The following is a 21,781-nucleotide window of genomic DNA, read 5'->3' as shown; positions in this document are numbered from 1 at the left end:
TTTGCAACAAAGTATTTTTGCTGGTCCACATTTACGTGTTTCATCAAAACCCTTTAGAAAAGCCAAGGTTATCATGATAAAAGCAAAAACTTCTGAGCAGTTTCTCTGTTCAATTTAAAATGTTGAGCGACTGATAGAAGAGAATACCAGGCATACACTATATGGTGCTTTGGCTTAGATTGAGTAGTGACTGTAATCAATACATATGTGGTATTGGCTGTAGCAATTTCTGCTTTATAGAAGACTTCATAATGAAAAGAATAAGCTAGATCTTGTAAAAAGATATTATTTCTCTTCTTATGGCAATCCCACTTTTACTTGTTCAAATAAGTTTGCTATGGCCAGTAAATGAAAAGTTAGAACTAGCTTATGAGTCCTCAAGTTTAATTTCTGCTTTCTAAAGCCAAATCCTATGATGAAATATATTCCTTAGGTATTATTTTGTATCATATTAGCAGGTTTTGCTGCATATATTACATTGCAGTATTCACTTTATGAAAGTGTATATAAAATGCTTTATGAAAGGTAAAATTTTTAAAAATCTTCAGATGAACCTTTCCAGAAGGATCTAAATGAAAAAGTACAGTAAATTGTTAAAATTTTCTTTAGTTTCCATACACAGATAATTTTGTCTACAGAAAGTATCCAGAAGTGCCATAATTTTTTGGCCTTATTCTGAAGACCAGACAAGGAAATGGTATTGATCAAACTACTACAGAACAAATTCCTTACCTCTTTTAGTTTTTTCTTAATTTAACTTTAAATGAACTTTAAATTTTTTCTTAATAAGAAAAGAAATTCAAAATAGTCTTGTATTGTGTGTTCTCTTTCCAGGGGATAAATGTAAACCTACTGAATACGCCCAAGTGAAAAATATTTTGTTGGATCTACAAAGTCAGAGATATGTTGCACCATCAGAAGATAAAGTTGTTGATGAGAAAATGGCTTTAAAGAAACTTCTTGTAGATCAAATGTTTCATTATTTTGATTCCGACAACAATGGACTTGTGGACACTAATGAATTATCTCAGGTAAGGTTTGTTTCCAGTAGCACAGTAGCTATTCAATTGTCTTTGTCAGGACGTACACACATGGAATGTTATGTCTTGGGATGCTTTCACTTTTGAAAATTTATGTGAATCTCTGAGGTAGAAAACTTCATTCAAGAATTTTTGAGAAGATGAATTATTCAGAAATTCTTCATTGATTATTCAGAAACTTGAGTAGAATGCTTTGGGATATTCCTTAGGGGGTCAGAACACTATAGGTTGCTTTGACCGTGAGCCGGTTTATTATCCGCAGCATGCTATCATAAAGTCCAACTGTATAGATGCATTATGGAACTTGAAAGCAATTAAAATGATATTTTAAATCACTTCTATAATGCTAAACAGGTATTACTGTTTTATACAAGTTGGGGCTAGAAAAGTGCGGAAGTGGTCATGAAAAAGACTTCATGGTAGTCTGTAAATGGCAAATTTTAACTAACTACAGGTTAAACCAGTAATGGCTGCTCTGGTGGACATGACAGCACTCACTTTAATCTACCTAGAAGGGTAGATTTGGTGTTTTATTAAAGAGTCTTTTTTTTTTTTTTTCTGATTAAAGAGTCTTTTATTAAAAAGTGTTGTTATGGCAAATGTACTTTGATTTACTAGATAATATAGAAGTCCATGTTTCAGAAGCCTAATCATAGAATCATAGAATGGTTAGGGTTGGAAGGGACCTCAAGATCATCTAGTTCCAACCCCCCTGCCATGGGCAGGGACGCCTCTCACTAAACCATCCAACACAAGGCTTCATCCAACCGGGCCTTGAACACTGCCAGGGATGGAGCACTCACAACCTCCCTGGGCAACTGATTCCAGTGTCTCACCACCCTAACAGGAAAGAATTTCCTCCTTATATCCAATCTAAACTTCCCCTGTTTAAGCTTTAACCCATTACCCCTTGTCCTGTCACTACAGTCCCTGACAAAGAGTCCCTCCCCAGCATCCCTACAGGCCCCCTTCAGGTACTGGAAGGCTGCTATGAGGTCTCCACGCAGCCTTCTCTTCTCCAGCCTGAACAGCCCCAACTTCCTCAGCCTGTCTTCATAAGGGAGGTGCTCCAGTCCCCTGATCATCCTCGTGGCCCTCCTCTGGACTTGTTCCAGCAGTTCCATGTCCTTTTTATGTTGAGGACACCAGAACTGCACACAATACTCCAGGTGAGGTCTCACAAGAGCAGAGTAGAGGGGCAGGATCACCTCCTTCGACCTGCTGGTCACACTCGTTTTGATGAGTATACCAGGCAGCCACTTAAAAATTCAAGAAAAACAAGATTTGTTAGATGCCACTGTTGATTAAGTCGTTTTAAGTCACATGGCAGTGTTAAGAAGTATTTACAAATGAATCTATAATACCTAAGGTGTTAGGCTGTACTTAGCATTTGCATACAGTTAGCTTGTAAAGTTTTAGTAGCAATTTCCAGAACCAGAGGCTGTATGCAAATATAGGTATAATTTCAAATAATAATAAATGACTTGTTTAAAAGAATGACTTTGTTGCCATAGCCCTCACTTAAGTACTGGGAAATAGTTGAACACTTTCACTGTTGCAAATCCACTATCTAATTATTGGTGAATCATGCTATTTTAATTAGAGGAGCAAGACTGAAGTACTAGTGCTGAAGGTCAGTATCAAATATATTTTCAGTAATTTCCAGGTTTGTATAAAGAAACAGTTCTTCCCTATTCAGCTGCTAGATATATACTATTCCACTTTCTTTTGTTTCTTTGTGTTATACATAGTTTAAGAGAAATAAATTCTTGCATTGAAACAGGTCAGACAGCCTTAAAACCCAAACATAGTGCTTTGTGGCTTGGCTGGCATTTGTTACAGAAACATCAAAGTATTCAACCTACAGAATAATGTAAAAAAAAGTTCATTGTTAGTGCTGTGTGGCTTTTTATTGTGTGTTTTGACAAGAGACACAATGAACTAACCTGTTGCCCTCAGAAATCGCTCTTTAGTCAGTTTGAACAGAGGGGAAAAAAAAAGATAAGCTATACCTGTTTCTTGTGAAGCCTTCTCAATAGCGGAAGCTTCATCTGAGAACCTTTGTATCTTTTTCCTATGACAAAAGGAAACACCAAATCACCTTTGCAAAACACAGAATATATGCAGCTTTGCAGTTAAGAGCCTAGCTCCTGTATAATCTCAGTATTTGTAAATCTATGCCTTCATCTGCTGGAGGAAGATTTTAGCCTGCATATATACTAAAAAGAAACAAAGTGTGTGACTCAGTTCTCAGTTCTCAAGGTTCAAATTAAAAAAACTCAGAGCAGTATGCTCAAATGAAATGTGTTGTTTTTCAGAGCATTATCTTTGGTTGTTGAAAAATTGACACTTTGTTTTTCATCCTCCTGAGTTTTAGACCAATTAATGTTTTTTGTTCTTGTCAAACATAAAAGCTTGAAAAATCAAGGTTGTTTTGCAAGGTGGGATCAGACTCTTGCTGTTTCTGTCCTTCGTATATATGATAGCTATCAGTATTTCTAAAAAAATTGAAACAGCTGTAGTAGGAGAAAAGAAACAAAAAGACCTCATTGTGAAAACGCTTATCTAGAAGGTATTGTTTCATAATGTGAGCAATGTCCCTGCCACTGAGAGAATGCTGAGCTCATAAACTTTGTTGGAGTGTGATTGTTGAGGTGGAAGAGGTGGTGGTGGTGGGAGAATGTTAGGTCTTTGAGCTTTCCCAGGGCTAAATGGGAGTGTGTTTGGTTTGCGTGGCAAGAAGGGATGGTTTCTGTGAGAAGCTACTAGATGCGTCCCAACTCTCTGATAAAGCCAATGCCAAACAGCTCCAAGATGGACTCGGACTGGCCAATATGTGAGAGAAGCAGCACTGCGGACATCAAGGTCAATGAAGAAGGAGGGGAGGAGGTGCTGGAGCAGAGATTACACTGCAGCCCGTGGAGAAGGCCATGGTGATGCAGGCTGTCCTCTGCAGCCCATGGAGGTCCATGGTGGAGCAAATACCCACCTGCAGCCTGTGGAGGAACCCAAACAGGAGAAGGGGGATGCCCAGAGGAAGCTGTGACCCCATTGGAAGGCCGCACTGGAGCAGGCTTCTGGCAGGACCTGTGACCCTATGGAGAGAGGAGCCCACACTGCAGGAGGCTCGCACTGGAGCAGTCTGTTCCTGGGGGAACTACAGGACCCACACTGGAGCAGTTCATGAAGAATTGCAGCCTGTGGGAAAGATCCACATTGGAGCAGTTTGTGGAGGGCTGTGTCCTGAGGGAGGGATCCCATACTGGAGCAGGGGAAAAGTGTGAGGAGTCCTCCCCCTGAGGAGGAAGGAATGGGAAATACAGCATGTGAAGAACCGACCTCAACCTCCATTCCTCATGCCCCTGTCAACTCACCAAAGGCAAGCATTAGTGTAATCTTGGAAACATTCTCAGGATTAGTAGAATTTTTTTTAGTTGTGCCCACAGTACAGACAAAATTCTGAAATCTACAGACCTGTCATAAATAATAGTGCCTGCCTGAGTTTTAAATTTAATCATATTAAGGGACTATGAAAAATAACATATTCGTTGTAGAAAACAACAGGGACTCCTGAAGTTAATTTATGTTCGCATGAAATTTTGTTCTTTAGTGCATCTTAAATTTTACATCTCTTCAATCTTTCTGTGCAGTGAGTGCAATCAGGCTCTTGGATTGCATTTTATTGTCTCATAGGTGTCCAGATAGTCACCATACCTAATATAAAATTGAAATTAATCAATTGAAGGTTGGAAATAGTGACAGGACCACTCAAATTTTTATTGATGTATTTTGGATTAGAAATCATAAATTTCTTGCATCTGTTATCTCAAGGCAAGAGAAATGAATATTACCCTCCAGAAAAACAAAAATAGTGCTGTTTATAAAAAAAGCTGTTTCAAACAATGAGATTTTTTTAAAGATTATGTATTATAACAAATCAAAAATCACCAGATTTTGGTGTTTTGGGTTTATTTTTTTTTTCAAAGTTCTGGCATCTGAGTATAAATTTTTTCATGGCTGCGTAACAGTCTAGTACAGAATTACAGTTAAAAAATAATAATCCATTGCACAGTGTAAATGTTAGACAAGGTAGTCTGCAATGAAGATAAAGTGGTGGAATTATTTAGCTCCATGCAGGCTAAGTGAGCATTTTTTCACATATAAATTCTTCTCTGACTTGACTGCTTTCACTGCTGAGCCTAACTCATTTAATGTTATAGTTTCCAAATCCTGTATTGGCAAGTCAGATGTGGCTTGATATTGGAAGAACTTACTAAGAGAGTTACACCTTTTAGACCACTCTCTTTTCAGAGGTACGCTTCTAGAAGGGTGGGCTGTCAAAATTATCATCATCACCTCTGGTAAAAGATAAACGCAACATATCTACATGATTTCTAGTAAAATGGGGTGGTTCCTTGAAGGGTTTGTTTTTCTTTGTTTTTAAAGCACTCTGAAATAATTGAAATTAATTTGTCCATCATATTTGAAAAATCATGTCAGTCAGGTGAAGCTCCCAAAGACTGGAAAAAAGGAAATATAACCCCCATTTTCAAGAAGGGGAAAATGGATGACCCAGGGAATTACAGACCAGTCAGTCTCACCTCTGTGCCTGGCAAAATCTTGGAGCAGATTCTCCTGGAAGGCATGCTAAGGCACATGAAAAAGAACAAGGTGCTTGGTGACACCCAGCATGGCTTCACTAAGAGGAAATACTGCCTGACCAATTTGGTACGCCTTTTATGATGGGACTACAGAGTTGATGGACAGGGGTAGAGCAGTTGATGTCATCTACCTGGACTTGTGCAAAGTATTCGACACTGTCCCATATGACATCCTTCTCTCTAAATTGGAGAGACATCAATCTGATGGAAGGACCACTTGGTGGATAAAGAACTGGCTGGTTCTCTGCACACAAATAGTTGTGGTCAAGGGTTCAATGTCCGGCTGGAGACCAGTAAGGAGTGGTGTCCCTCAGAGATTGGTGTTGGGACTGGTCTTGTTCAACATCTTTGTTGGTGACATGGACAGTGGGATTGAGTGCGCCCTCAGCAAGTTTGCCGATGACACCAAGCTGTATGGTTCAGTTGATACGCTGGAGGGAAGGGATGCCATCCAGAGGGACCTCGACACACTTTTGAGGTGGGCTGATGCCAACCTTATGAAGTTTAACCATGACAAGTGCAAGGTCCTACACCTGTCTCAGAGCACTCCCAGGCACAGCTACAGACTGGGCAAAGAAGAGATTCAGAGCAGCCCTGTGGAGAAGGACTTGGGGGTGCTGGTCGATGAGAAAATGAACATGAGCCAGCTTCAGTGTGCACTTGCAGCCCAGAAAGCCAACCGTATCCTGGGCTGCATCAAAAGGAGCGTGACCAGCAGGTCGAAGAATGGTGATCCTGCTCGTCTGCTCTGCTCTTGTGGTACCTCACCTGGAGTATTGTGTGCAGTTCTGGTGTCCCCAACATAAAAAGGACATGGAACTGTTGGAACAAGTCCAGAGGAGGGCCACGAGGATGATCAGGGGACTGGAGCACCTCCCGTATGAAGACAGGCTGAGGAAGTTGGGGCTGTTCAGCCTGGAGAAGAGAAGGCTGCGTGGAGACCTCATAGCAGCCTTCCAGTACCTGAAGGGGGCCTGTAGGGATGCTGGGGAGGGACTCTTTGTCAGGGACTGTAGTGACAGGACAAGGGGTAACGGGTTAAAACTTAAACAGGGGAAGTTTAGATTGGGTATAAGGAGGAGGTTGCTGAGGTGAGTAGCTTGAGAGAGGACGCCTGCAACATCAGAGCGGAGAAGGGAGAGATCAGCGTCCAGGAGCCTCACCTCAGAGCGACAAGAGCCACTGAGGAGGGAGCCTCAAGTCCTCAACAGGACTTGCCCAGGACTCGGAAGCTCAGCTCCCGCGAGGGGCTGACTCACAGGGGGCGGAGCCAGGAGGAGTGGCACCAGCTGGGGGTGGCTAAAAAACCTTCCCAGGGAGCGCGGCGAACAGAGGCGGCAAACAGAGAGCGTCGAGGCACACAGAGAGGGTCGAGGCAGTTTGCGCGGCAGTTCATGTGGGCAGGTGAGCAGGCAGGGAAGCGGGCTAACCGCCTCACCAAGAGGACTCGCCTGGAGTACAGGAGGAGGAAGGAGTGCTTGTTTGTGTGGAGAGACATAGACGGATTGATTGACCAGATAGATCATGGTTACAACAAGATCGAAAGCTGTAGTGAGTACTAATGTGGGTATCCAGACTGAGCCTTCCTGCAGACATGCAGCTGTGCAGGTCTCTGGCTGCAGCGAATGCCTGAGCCTGGCACTTGTATTGGAGGGAGCCAGTGACACTGCTTGTGTTCGCTGTGAGCAAATAAATGACCTGCTCAGGCAGGTGGCTGAACTGAGGGAGGATGTTGAAAGGTTGAGAGCCATTAGAGAGTGTGAAAGTGAAATAGATTGGTGGAACCACACCCTAAGGCAAGGGCAGAGGGAAGTGGTTCAACAAGCTATGGATCCCCTTCCCTCCTACCATCAGACAGAAGGAGAGAGCTTAATGGACAAGGATGTATGGAGGGAGGTTCCTCCTCAGAGAAGTAAGTGAAAACCCTCACAATCCCTTCCTCCCTCCCAGTTGCCCTTGAATAACAGGTACGAGGTCTTGGAAATTCAGGGCCAGGTGAATGGAGATGGAGAGGCAAATCTATCTAGTGAGTCACCCAGGGCTAGTCACTCACCCCCATGCCTCAGAACTTCCCCAACCAAGAAGAAAAGAAGAGTAATTGTGGTGGGTGACTCCCTTCTGAGGGGAACAGAAGGGCCCATTTGTCGACCGGATCCATCCCACAGGGAGGTCTGCTGCCTGCCTGGGGCTCGGATTAGAGATGTTAAAAAGAAACTCTCTGAACTGGTGCAGCCGTCTGACTACTATCCGCTGCTGGTTTTTCAGGTTGGCAGTGGCGAAATTATTACGAGGAACGTAAGGGCAATGAAGAGAGACTTCAGGGCCCTGGGACGGCTGGTTAAAGGGTCTGGAGCGCAAGTGGTGTTTGCCTCCATTCTTGTTGCAAGCGAGGGTGAAGGGATATATAAGAAGACTCTGCAGGTTAATGTATGGGTACGTGACTGGTGCCAAAGGCAGGGGTTTGGGTTTTTCAATCATGGGCTGCTGTATGGGACACCTGGTTTGCTGGTGACAGGCGGGATACACCAGTCCCAGAGAGGAAAAAGGGCTTTGGCACAGGAGGTAGCAGGGCTTATTGACAGGGCTTTAAACTAGATATGAAGGGGGGAGGGGATTTAACTGGGCCTGTTGGGGACAAGCCCAAGAGAAACAGAATCACAGAATCATAGAATAGTTAGGGTTGGAAAGGACCTCAGGATCACCTAGTTCCGACCCCCCTGCCATGGACAGGGACACCTCACACTAAACCATCCCACACAAGGCTTCATCCAACCTGGCCTTGAACACCGCCAGGGATGGAGCACTCACAACCTCCCTGGGCAACCGATTCCAGTGTCTCACCACCCTAACAGGAAAGAATTTCCTCCTTATATCCAATTTAAACTTCCCCTGTTTAAGTTTTAACCCGTTACCCCTTGTCCTGTCACTACAGTCCCTGACAAAGAGTCCCTCCCCAGCATCCCTATAGGCCCCCTTCAGATACTGGAAGGCTGCTATGAGGTCCCCATGCAGCCTTCTCTTCTCCAGGCTGAACAGCCCCAACTTCCTCAGCCTGTCTTCATAAGGGAGGTGCTCCAGTCCCCTGATCATCCTCGTGGCCCTCCTCTGGACTTGTTCCAGCAGTTCCATGTCCTTTTTATGTTGAGGACACCAGAACTGCACACAATACTCCAGGTGAGGTACCACAAGAGCAGAGTAGAGGGGCAGGATCACCTCCTTCGACCTGTTCCTCCTTTTGATACAGCCCAGGATACGGTTGGCTTTCTGGGCTGCAAGTGCACACTGCCGGCTCATGTTCATTTTCTCATCAATCAACAGCCCCCAAGTCCTTCTCTGCAGGGCCGCTCTGAATCTCTTCTTTGCCCAATCTGTAGCTGTGCCTGGGATTGCTCCGACCCAGGTGTAGGACCTTGCACTTGTCGTGGTTGAACTTCATAAGGTTGGCATCAGCCCACCTCACAAGTGTGTCAAGGTCCCTCTGGATGGCATCCCTTCCCTCCAGCATATCAACCGGACCACACAGCTTGGTGTCATCGGCAAACTTGCTGAGGGCGCACTCAATCCCACTGTCCATGTCAGCGACGAAGATGTTAAACAAGACCGGTCCCAACACCAACCCCTGAGGGACACCACTCGTTACCGGTCTCCAGCCGGACATCGAGCCATTGACTACAACTCTTTGTGTGCGGCTGTCCAGCCAGTTCTTTATCCACCGAGTGGTCCATCCATCAAATTGATGTCTCTCCAATTTAGAGAGAAGGATGTCATGTGGGACAGTGTCAAACGCTTTGCATAAGTCCAGGTAGATGACATCAACTGCTTTACCCTTATCCATCAATTCTGTAGCCCCATCATAGAAGGCCACCAAATTGGTCAGGCAGGATTTCCTCTTAGTGAAGCCATGCTGGGTGTCACCAAGCACCTTGTTCTTTTTCATGTGCCTTAGCATGCCTTCCAGGAGAATGTGCTCCAAGATTTTACCAGGCACAGAGGTGAGACTGACTGGTCTGTAATTCCCTGGGTCTTCCATTTTCCCCTTTGGCTGGAGCAGCTGGAATATATCTACATTGTTCCGAGCATTTATTATAGGTGCTGGCAACTGACTGGGTGGCGGACTAAGGAGGACTATCAATCTCTTGTTTCATTTGTGGGAAAGGATAGTTTTTTAGACCCTGTCCCGCAGGGGAAAAAGGGTACTAGGACTCGTTCCCTGAAGTGCCTGTACACCAATGCACGCAGCATGGGGAATAAACAGGAGGAGTTGGAAGTCTGTGTGCAGTCTAAAGGTTATGATCTGGTGGCAATTACAGAGACATGGTGGGACAGTTCACATGACTGGAATGTGGTCATGGATGGCTATGTCCTTTTTAGGAAAGATAGGTCAGCAAAGTGAGGTGGTGGAGTTGCTCTTTATGTGAGAGAGCAACTAGAATGTATTGAGTTCTGTCTGGGGTCGGATGAGGAGCAAGTGGAATGTCTGTGGGTATGAATTAAGGGACAGACTGGCACGGGTGATACAGTTGTAGGGGTCTATTATAGACCTCCTGATCAGGACGAAGGAGTTGATGAGGCTTTCTACAGGCAACTGGAAGTAGCCTCGTGACTACATGCCTTAGTCGTCGTGGGGGATTTTAATTACCCCGATATTTGCTGGAAGACTCACACAGCCAATCATTCACAGTCTAGGAGGTTCCTCTAGTGCATTGATGATAACTTCTTAATGCAAATGGTGGACATATCAACTAGGAGAGCAGCGCTGCTAGATTTAGTACTCGCCAACAAGGAGGGTTTGGTCGAAGTGGTGATGGTCAATGGCAGCCTTGGCTGCAGTGACCATGAGATGGTGGAGTTTAGGATCCTGTGTGGGTGGAATAGAATACCTAGCAAAGCCACAGTTCTGGATTTCCGAAGGGCCAACTTTGGCCTCTTCAATCAACTGCTAAGGGAAGTCTCATGGGAAAGTGTACTAGGCGGTAAAGGGGCTCAAGATAGTTGGTTAGCATTCAAGGACCGCTTCTTCCAAGCTCAGGATCAGAGCGTCCCAATGAGTAGGAAATCAAGTAAGGGATCTAGTAGGAAATCAAGTAAGGAGACCAGCGTGGTTAAACAAGGAGCTGCTGGGCAAACTCAAGTGGAAAAGGAGAATCTATGGATTATGGAAGGAGGGGCTGGCCACTTGGGAGGAATATAGGACAGTTGTTAGAGGATGTAGGGAGGCAATTAGGACAGCTAAGGCCTCCTTGGAACTCAATCTTGCTAGTCGGGTTAAGGACAATAGAAAGGGCTTCTTCAAATGCATAGCAAATAAAACTAACACAAGAGGCAATATAGGCCCACTGCTGAACGAGGTGGGTGCCCTGGAGACAGAGGATATAAAGAAGGCAGAGGTGCTGAATGCCTTCTTTGCCTCTGTCTTTACTCCTGCAGACTCTCCCCAGGAGCCCCGGATTCCTATAGCCCCAGAAGGAGTCAGGACAAAAGAGGAGTTTGCTTTGGTAGATGAGGATTGGGTTAGGGATCAGCTATGCAATCTGGACATCTGTAAATCAATGGGTCCAGATGGAATGCACCCACGGGTGCTGAGGGAGCTGGTGGAGGTCATTGCTAGGCCACTCTCCATCATCTTTGGTAAGTCGTTGGAAACGGGAGAGCTGCCTGAGGATTGATGGATGGTAAATGTCACACCAGTCTATAAGAAGGGCAAGAAGGAGGACCCGTGTAATTATAGACCGGTCAGCCTTACCTCCATCCCTGGAAAGGTGATGGAACAACTTATTCTTGACTCCATCACTAGGCATATCAAGGATGAGGGGGTCATTAAGAACAGCCAACATGGTTTTATGAGGGGGAAGTCATGTTTGACCAACCTTATAGCCTTCTATGAGGAAGTGACTAGGTGGAGGGATGATGGTAGAGCGGTAGATGTAGTTTTTCTTGATTTCAGTAAGGCATTTGATACTGTCTCTCACAGCATCCTCATAGATAAGCTAAGGAAGTGTGGGCTTGACGATCAGGTAGTGAGGTGGATCGAGAACTGGTTGAAAGGAAGAAGGCAGAGAGTTGTGGTCAATGGCGCAGAATCTAGCTGGAGGTCTGTGACTAGTGGAGTTCCTCAGGGGTCGGTGCTGGGACCGGTGCTGTTTAAATATTTTCATCAACGACCTGGATGAGGGAACTGAGTGTACCCTCAGCAAGTTTGCTGATGACACAAAACTGGGAGGAGTGGCTGACGCACCAGAAGCCTGTTTTGCCATTCAGCAAGACCTGGACAGGCTGGAGAGTTGGGCGGGGAGAAACTTGATGAAATTCAACAAGGGCAAGTGTAGAGTCTTGCATCTGGGGAAGAACAACCCCATGTACCAGTACAAGTTGGGGGTTGACCCGCTGGAAAGTAGCGAAGGGGAAAGGGACCTGGGGGTCCTGGTGGATAGGAGGATGACCATGAGCCAGCAATGTGCTCTTGCGGCCAAGAAGGCAAATGGCATCTTAGGGTGCATTAGAAAGGGTGTGGTTAGTAGGTCAAGAGAGGTTCTCCTCCCCCTCTACTCAGCCTTGGTGAGGCCGCATCTGGAATATTGCATCCAGTTCTGGGCCCCTCTGTTCAAGAAGGACAGGGAATTGCTTGAAGGAGTCCAGCGCAGAGCCACAAAGATGATTAAGGGAGTGGAACATCTCCCTTATGAGGAGAGGCTGAGGGAGCTGGGTCTCTTTAGCTTGGAGAAGAGGAGGCTGAGGGGTGACCTCATCAGTGTTTACAAATATGTAAAGGGTGGGTGTCAGGATGATGGAGCTAGGCTTTTTTCAGTGATATCCAGTGATAGGACAAGGGGCAATGGGTGTAAACTGGAGCATAGGAAGTTCCACGTTAACATCAGGAAGAACTTCTTTACTGTAAGAGTGACAGAGCACTGGAACAGGTTGCCCAGGGGGGTTGTGGAGTCTCCTACATTGGAGATACTCAAGGCCCGTCTGGACAAGTTCCTGTGTGATGTACTGTAGGTTACCCTGCTCTTGCAGGGGGGTTGGACTAGATGATCTTTTGAGGTCCCTTCCAACCCTTGGGATTCTGTGATTCTGTGATTCTGTGAAGTTCTTTACAGTTAGGGTGGTGAGGCACTGGAAGGGGTTGCCCAGGGAAGTTGTGAATGCTCCGTCCCTGGTGGTGTTCAAGGCCAGGTTGGATGAAGCCTTGGGTGAGATGGTTTAGTGTGAGGTGTCCCTGCCCATGGCGGGGGTGTTGGAACTAGATGATCTTGAGGTCCTTTCCAACCCTAACTATTCTATGATTCTATGAATGTAAAATAAAGGAAGATAATCGATTCTTCTGGTTACCTATGAGTATTCAGTTATTAAAAGACTCATCTGTTGTGTTTTATCTTATGCAGAAACCAACTGGATTTTAATATAAAGTTATAAATGGAATTATTGTTAGCCAGTGTTTCTTTCATTGTAGACTGCTTGATTATTTCATATTGTTGTTGGTGTATAGAAGTGAAAAAAAAACATCAGAAGTGTTATAGGGAGACATGGGAATAAAATATATTTTTTTCAGTAATTAATGCAGGTTTTCCGGTATGGTGGAATTGCCATTTTAGAAGCAGTAAGCCCTTTCTTGTTACCATTAGTGAAAGATACATAAGCTGTAAGAATACTTCATCTTGCTCAACAGGAAATACAAGTTCCTTCTGTGTGTGAAAGTGAAATAATCTATACCTGATTAGACTTGCAATTGCTATCCTTCTATTTATTTCTCCTACTAGTGAGCTAAGAAAGCAAAATCTTCTGAAAAGGGAAGGGGAATAGTCTGAAAGCAAGTTGAATATATAATAATAATAATAATAATAATAGTAAATTTTCCTCTTCTTTTCCTGCTTTTTTAATCTATTTTCTGGAGTCAAAGAAAGAATTTAGCTTTCTTACTTATTAAGTAATATCTGTGATTTCAAATACCTGAACACATTTCTGTTATTCAACAGGCTAACATAGGGCAAATGAAAATGTTATATTTTATAATGTTTTTTATGAAACATCATCCTTCTGCATTTTGTTTTTATATTTTCTTAGGGTCGTTTCATTCTACTTAGGAAAAAAGAAAAAAAACACCCACAACATACAATTAAGAAACATTAGAAAATGTACTAAGTTCATAATTTTTTTGAGGAGTGATCAGTGGAAGTTATGGGACCTAGTGTAACATAAACTTGCCATTTTCACATATCAGTTTAATGTGCTTCAGTTACAGGTGTCATCAGAAATACAGATTGATCATGAAGTGTCATGAACCTTTGGATAGTGTTATATATCCATGTGTGTTCACAGGGAAATACACAAGGTTGGGGGGTGTGTGTGTGTGTAGGTATCTGTAACATCTTTATGTAAAACATCAGTTCAAAAGTTCTGATGTAAAAAGTACTAAATAAGAAAAAAAATTGAAGTAGGAAATTAAGTACTGTTATTTTTATGGCTGTGTGTAGGTGTGTGTCCTTACCTCTAAATCTCAGGAATATACCATACCTTAGAAGAATACACCCTCTGTAGATGAGTAAAACTGTGTCTGTAAATGGCTCAGCTACTATATATTATTAAAAAAAAAGTAATCTGAATGAATTATAGATAAAAATAATTTGTGTAATACAACATTAATGGCTGCTAAATGTATAGGTAAGTAAGATTTTAATGAGTTTCTTTCTGGTTTTTATTCTTTAAGAAGTTATTTTTTCTCAGATTTGCTTCAATCAATGTCAGTTGTTATATTTGCTAACAAACTGTTCCTTGTTTGCGAATTGAGAACAGATGTATGTCTTTTTTTACGCCTCAGTTTGGCGAGAGTTATGGCATCATCTTTTCCTTTAAACATTAAGATTCTGAAACTTTATTCTTGTGTTGTGCCACTGAGATCTGAAAGAAAAAAAAAATCAATGCCAGAAACTGTCTGGTTTTATTTCTGTATTAATGATAATACTGTTGCAGTTTATGCCACCTGGTAGTTTGTGGCACTTATTTGCGAATCTGCAATTGTAAATTGCATGTTTTCTGTCAGCATTGGTTTCTCAAACTCTGATCAAAATCATTGGCCTTTAGCATTTTATCTTTATGACTTTTGATTTTGCATCTTATCAGTGGTATTACTATGTGTTATTTGGAGTACATGAAACTGAGAGAAAGTAGTATGTGTTGTGGTTTAATGCCTGCTGGCAACTAAGCACCACCCAGACCCTTTGCTCACTTCCCCATGGTGAGATGGGGACAGAATCAGAAGAGTGCAGTAACTCATGGGTTGAAATAAAGACAGTTTAATAAAGCAAAAGCTGCACATGCAAGCAAGGCAAAAAAGAAATTAATTCAGCGCAGAAACCTATCTCCTATTTTTGCATTTTAAATCAACTTTGGTGTTTCATACATGTAGCATAGGCAGAAGCATTTTTTGGCTGTCAAGCTATATTTCTGACTATTAATTTCTGATTATTAGGTATATCTTATTATTTAGGTTTTATTATCTATTTTTATTATCACTAATGTCAGAGAAGCAGAACATGCATTATATTCCGTTCTAGATTCAGAATAAAAATAAGAATCCTACCTGGAACTTTAAAATAGGGAGAGAGGGGGGAGATGACTTTTTAGGGGTTAGCAGTGGGATGTAGCTTACAAACACTATGATCATAGAACTAAATCCTAACTTGATCTGTGTTTACTGCCTTTGCGTTTAATCAAGTAGAAGCACTTCCCATTATTTTCCTGTGTAAAGGATAATTCAGTTACTCTGCTGGATTAGAATTATTTAGCTACTGGAATCTCATGTAAGGAAAAAAAAAAGCTATGAATGGCTTTTAAAATTAGATTTATTCTACCCTGTATCTAGGAATTAAGTTAATACCAAATATATTTACAACATGTGAACATTTCCTATACATGGGTAGAGAACTTAAAAGTCTTTTCTTCCATCCAAATGGAGTGTTTAGGATCCTTAGAAATGTGTAAGCCTTGCGAATCTAAGTGCTAACTTCAGTCTTGCAACTATTAATCTCTCAGCTTCTGTGTAGGAACAAAGTCCATGCTTAAAGTTGAGAAGAAATGTTTGTGAACAAGAGGACCTTAGACACCTGATTGTGTGGGTACAGTCTGGTGGTTGGCTAATTCAAAATACAGAAGAAATGGTTGCTGAAGTTGGAGTTGTCTAGGACATCCCTTTCTCTAGCCAATGACCTCAAGGTTAGGCCAAGTAGTTATGCTTCTTCAGTTACTTCTGTCTGTCTCAATGCTGCTTAAATTCTGTCTTAATGAAACAATGTCCTTTAAAACACACCAACAGACTGTAAAGGAAGCTGGACCTAGGTTCGTTTCCTGGCTAGATCCAAGGGTAAACTGTGATTTAGCTGGGTTAAGGGAAGTTAAAGCAAGGAACAATTTACCAACCTTTATTATTAATTTTATTTTATAAATCACCAATTCTTTTTAATTTCCACAAAATGTTACTGCTGTGGGAGATGGTGTAACAAAGTAATTGAGCCCACTAGTGAAGTCAAAGTTAATTTGAAGCACAATTCTCAAAATGTTTGGTGTTTCATGTACTCTACATCAAGCACTGATACTGTTGGTACAAGATACTTGATTTTAGGAAAGATGAGCACACTTTAACTGAACAACTATATTCTCTATAAAGGTTTTTCTTGTAGTTGTATTTCTGTAGCATTTTATTTGGGGAAGTACATAAGGACCATCAATCACTGACAAAATTTTTGGTAAGGTGGACTAATAAAGGAAATGTGTTGTTTGTGATCTAGTTTCAAAACATCTGCAGACATTTCATTGTGGCTCACAGAAATCAAATTGAAGTGAATGAAACAATCTATTCTGACATATAGTTTGTAAGTTTTAACCAGATTGCCTTTCCCAGGATCCTGGAGTAGTACTGACTAAATTCCTGAGGGGTTTTGAACTTAGCTAACAATGTGTAATTTCATGGGAAAAAAATATGTGCTATATTGTTAAAAAAAACCCACAGTATTTTCCAAATTATAAAAATCTCTCCTCTGTGTTTAAAAGAGCATTTAATTCTCAAGAATAAACATGTTCTGTTTTTTTTTAAAGCCATATTTAATTAGAAAATTTAGATAAGTTTGTAAGTTTTCCATATTCATGATGTTTCACAATGAGCCATAAAGAGAGAAGCAGTTTTGCTGTATGTCTTACCTTTTACATGTTCTTGAAAGTAAATACTTCACTCTCTTCATGAAAATGTAAAGTAAAATTTGTGAGCATAAATATTTGTGAACATTTGCTGGTACAAATTTTCAGCTCAGAAGTATGAAATCAAATAATCCTCCATATGATTTGTCTAGCACAATAGTAGAGTTGTGCAGATCATCTTCGTCTTCAGCTTTTATATAAGGATTTTGTTTCTAGCATGTGATTCTAAAAATGTTGCCTGTTTCTATCCTATCACCCATATTAATTACTTTCTGCTAAGTTTAACCGAGGAGAACACAGACTGGGTTTAAAGAATTGGCTCAGGAATCGGTTTCCTTAAATTTTACTTTTCTGCCCTCCATGGACAGAGATTTATGCAGAGACTTAAGGCACATGCTTAGATCGTGTGTGATACACCCTCATATAAGCTAACTTGTGTATCGTATATGTGGAATTTCATTACATTTATCCTACACTTTTAATTAAAAAAAATGTAACGGCTTCCTTTTGGCTGGAGCGAAAAAGGTCTACAAGTGACCTTTGGCATTGATTTGAAAACATCAAGGAGAACCTGGGATTCAAGCTTAATTGTTTCTATAGCTTTTCTTTTTTTGCTTTCAGAGGTGTTATCCATTTTTCCTTTCCTGTAATCTTTTGTTTGCCTAATTGAATAATCTATATTTATTACCCCCCTCCCCGAAAGTGCTTATGGAATGTGATATGGTCAATTCTTAGTTTCCCTTTAAAAAAACAACCACCACCCACCAAAACAACAACAAAACCAGTGCCCACAAAACTATAAAGCTGGGAATTAGCAACAAAAAACAACAAAAAAAGGAGGAAGAGAACAGTTAAAAGCAAGGGTCTTCCTCCTAAATCTGTTGTCCCCACACAGAATCACTCTGCTGTCCTGCAGGGGGCTAATGAGGAAACACACTTGCACCAGAAACAGCCAGCTGGTGCACGGGTAAAGAAGATCTCTACTGGTGCTGCCAGGAAAAAGTGGTCGGTTGCAGTAGTAGGGGACTCTAGTTTGAAAGGGACAGAAGCACTCATCTGTCGGCCTGACCTGGTCTCAAGGGAGGTATGTTGCCTACCTGGGGCACAGATCAGGGATGTTGCAGAGAGGCTGCCTGCTCTAGTAAGTCCTACGGACTATTACCCACTTCTAGTGATACATGTGGGTGCTAGGGATATAGATAGTAGTAGCCTGGGGAACATAAAGAAGGACTACAGAGCCCTGGGAGAGGTGGTTAGGGGCTCTGGAGCTCAGATTGTCTTTTCGTCGATTCTCCAGGATACAGGAGAGGACCTTAAAAAGGCTAGGGGGATTGGCCAGGTTAATTAATGGTCAGAAGGGGTGGTGTCATAGTCAGGGGTTTGGGTGTCTTGAACACGGGACCAAAGTTTGTAGGCCAGGTCTACTGTGGGCTGGTGGAGCTGCTCTGATAAGGGGAAGAGTGGTTTTGGTAGCAGGCTTGCCAGACTGGTCAAGGATGCTTTAAACTAGATGTGTTGGGGAGGGGGACATCATTCCATCCCAACACACCCAGTTAGTTGCCAGCACCTATAATAAATGCTCGGAGCAATGTAGCGATATTCCAGCCACTCCAGCCAATGAGCCGCCTTCATTTGGAGCTTGGCTCAGATGCCTCTATACAAACGCCCGTAGCATGGGGAACAAACAAGAGGAATTAGAGATGTGTGCTCGTCTACAGGGGTATGATATAATAGGCACTACAGAAACTTGGTGGGATGGCTCCTTTGATGGGAGTGTGGGAATGAAAGGTTACAGGCCCTTTAGAAAAGACAGGCCGGGCAGGCGTGGAGGGGAAGTTGCCCTTTATGTTAGGGATAGGCTGGAGAGTATGGAACTCTGTCTGGGGACAGGTGAGCAGTCAATAGAGATTTTGTGGGTCAGGGTTAAAGGGAAGACAGCTATGGGAGACATTACTTTGGGGATCTGTTACAGACCGCCTAATCAAGAGGGGTCTGTGGATGAAGCACTCTATAGACGGATAGGAAAAGCCGGTGGAGAAGGACTTGGGGCTGTTGATTGATGAGAAAATGAACATGAGCCAGCTTCAGTGTGCACTTGCAGCCCAGAAAGCCAACCGTATCCTGGGCTGCATCAAAAGGAGCGTGACCAGCAGGTCGAAGGAGGTGATCCTGCCCCTCTACTCTGCTCTTGTGAGACCTCACCTGGAGTATTGTGTGCAGTTCTGGTGTCCTCAACATAAAAAGGACATGGAACTGCTGGAACAAGTCCAGAGGAGGGCCACGAGGATGATCAGGAGACTGGAGCACCTCCTGTATGAAGACAGGCTGAGAAAGTTGGTGCTGTTCAGCCTGGAGAAGAGAAGGCTGCATGGAGACCTCGTAGCAGCCTTCCAGTACTTGAAGGGGGCCTACAGGGATGCTAGAGATGGACTCTTCATTTGGGACTGTAGTGATAGGTCAAGGGGTAACGGGTTCAAACTTAATCAGTAGAGGTTTTGATTGGATATAAGGAGGAAATTCTTTCCTGTTAGGGTGGTGAGGCACTGGAATGGGTTGCCCAGGAAAGCTGTCAGTGTTCCATCCTTGGCAGTGTTCAAGGCCAGGTTGGACGAAGCCTTGCATGGCATCCTTTAGTGTGAGGTGTCCCTGTCCATGGCAGGGGGGTTGGAACTAGATGATCTTGAGGTCCTTTCCAACCCTAGCTATTCTATGATTCTGTGATTATATATATTGTATAAAAGTTGATTTTTCCCAGCTGTCTTAATCTAAAGTGTGTTCAGCAGGCTTCTGCTTACTTTTATTGACCCTTTCTAAACTGAGATGTTCCCTTCTAGTTTCTCAAAATTAAATTTTAACACGTGCAAGTCAAACCGAATGTTGTGTTTCAGAATCAGTCCCAACATCAGAATCATCGCCTTTTTACCCCCAGTTATCTTGTTATACTTCAAAAAAATTATAGTGCTTGGTTAGGCTGGAGAATGACCCTAGGATTGTAAGACATCCTTTATCCACAGCAAATCCTTCCTCTCTTTCAGTTAAAATGCTTTACCAGGGCTCATTTATCCTCATTAAGGTATGGTCTAGATTCTTATTTTTATATGAATGACCTTACATTTGGCTGTATGAAAATACAGGTCCTGTTCCTGAAAACATCCATCCATGTTATCCATTTCATTCCATATGCTGCCCTATCCTTTTAGAATCATAGAATCATAGAATAGTTAGGGTTGGAAAGGACCTCAAGATCATCTAGTTCCAACCCCCCCGCCATGGGCAGGGACACCTCACACTAAACCATCCCACCCAAGGCTTCATCCAACCTGGCCTTGAACACCACCAGTGATGGAGCACTCACAACCTCCCCGGGCAACCGATTCCAGTGTCTCACCACCCTAACAGGAAAGATTTTACCTCGTTATTATTCACCTTAAGAGCATATACCATCTGCCAGTTTTCTTTTTTTTCTTTTTCTTTTTTAAACTATCAAAAAGGGTTGGAGTAGCACACCAGATTTTCAAAATCCTACTGGATTGTTTCAGCCACTGATGATTCCTTACTGACATCTATTTTTTCAGGTTTTTCAATTTCTGACATCATTTATTTGTGCATGTATATGTGGTATTGATACTGCGTAGTATTACTTTTCTCTTGTAGTGATGTAGGGTGTGAAATTAAAAATGCCTACACAAGCTATTATTTTTAGCAAGCTGCTGTAGTAAATTAAATCCCTTGCATAAAAGAAAATGAAAAATAGAAAAAAGACCTTTAGAAAAAAAGCAACAAACCCGGACTTTATTTTTGAATTCCACTGTTTCTTTTTCAAGCCAATACAGACAGTTTTTCTTGCCCCATTTGAATATTTGTGCTGTGTCATTAGATGTCCTACGTTGTGGACTTTCACTGATATGTGAAGATCTGTTAAAATGTAATGTCAGCAAGCAACATGTCTCCTCAACCAGTGTATTAGGGAATCCTGTGAACAGGCAGTTTGATCCTGATGATTTTTAAAACACTTGATGCTAACACAAGTCATTAAATGACTTCTCTGATGGTTAATGGCTTGGTAAGTAGTCAGCTTTGCTGATCCAGCACAAGGTAATTCCTCTTGGGTAAAAATTAGAACAGCAATTTTAACAGCAAATCACAGATCATTAAGATTAATCACAATATGAAATAACTTCTGTACCTTCTAAAATCTGTCCTCACTGAAATTTTTGAGTGTTTATCAAAGCTGAGTGAATTTTCCAGAGAACTCCAAAGTATATTGCCAACATAAAGATGTCTGTATGTAAGCAAACATTGAATCTTATATCTGTAATCAAAATTCTGTAATCAAAATTATTAGGAGAGTTTGATGGTTCTCAAATCCATCACTCCACTGCTATTAGGGATAGAGGCAAATCCACAGGGAGTAGCAGGTATTAAACTGAGATCAGGTTCTAAATGCAGACGAAAAAGGTTGAGATAAAAAAATGAAAACCAGTGACAAACACTTGGTCAGGCTCAGTGGGCAGAGGAACATGTGAGTTGTCAAAAATTCTACAAGCATTTCTTATTTAAAATAATAGCTGAAGATAAAATTTTATGAAAATAATTTACTGAAGATGAAAAATAATTGCCAGGAGAATATATCATACCATATGATCCATTGCATCATTCTTGAAAATATGTCAGTCATTCTGGCTAATCTTTTTTTTATTATTATTTTTAGTTTAAATAAAAATTACCAATTATAAATGAAGGACATCATAAGACAGATTTCAACTCAAAGGATTGAAGCTGAGAACACTAATATGCAATTAAAAATGTGGTACTGTACTGTCAGATGCTGATAGGCTTTAGCAAAGTTTTTATTGTGCCACCTTAGGTGTGAAGTATAATCCTTGCTTG

The 21,781-nt window shown here is 42.1% G+C and overlaps 1 protein-coding gene across 1 annotated transcript in view; it reads left to right on the top strand.

The window, feature by feature from the left end:
* Positions 1-21,781, top strand: part of FSTL5 (follistatin like 5) — a 359,720-nt gene that overhangs the window by 205,030 nt on the left and 132,909 nt on the right. Inside the window, exon 6 of the mRNA XM_065693765.1 lies at positions 835-1,031. Within this exon, the coding sequence (XP_065549837.1) occupies positions 835-1,031 (197 nt within the window). The remainder of the gene's footprint in view (positions 1-834; positions 1,032-21,781) is intronic.

Source organism: Lathamus discolor, chromosome 1 (assembly GCF_037157495.1).
Source record: "Lathamus discolor isolate bLatDis1 chromosome 1, bLatDis1.hap1, whole genome shotgun sequence".
NCBI classification, from domain to species: domain Eukaryota; kingdom Metazoa; phylum Chordata; class Aves; order Psittaciformes; family Psittacidae; genus Lathamus; species Lathamus discolor.
This window is presented reverse-complemented; position numbering and strand designations above follow the sequence as displayed.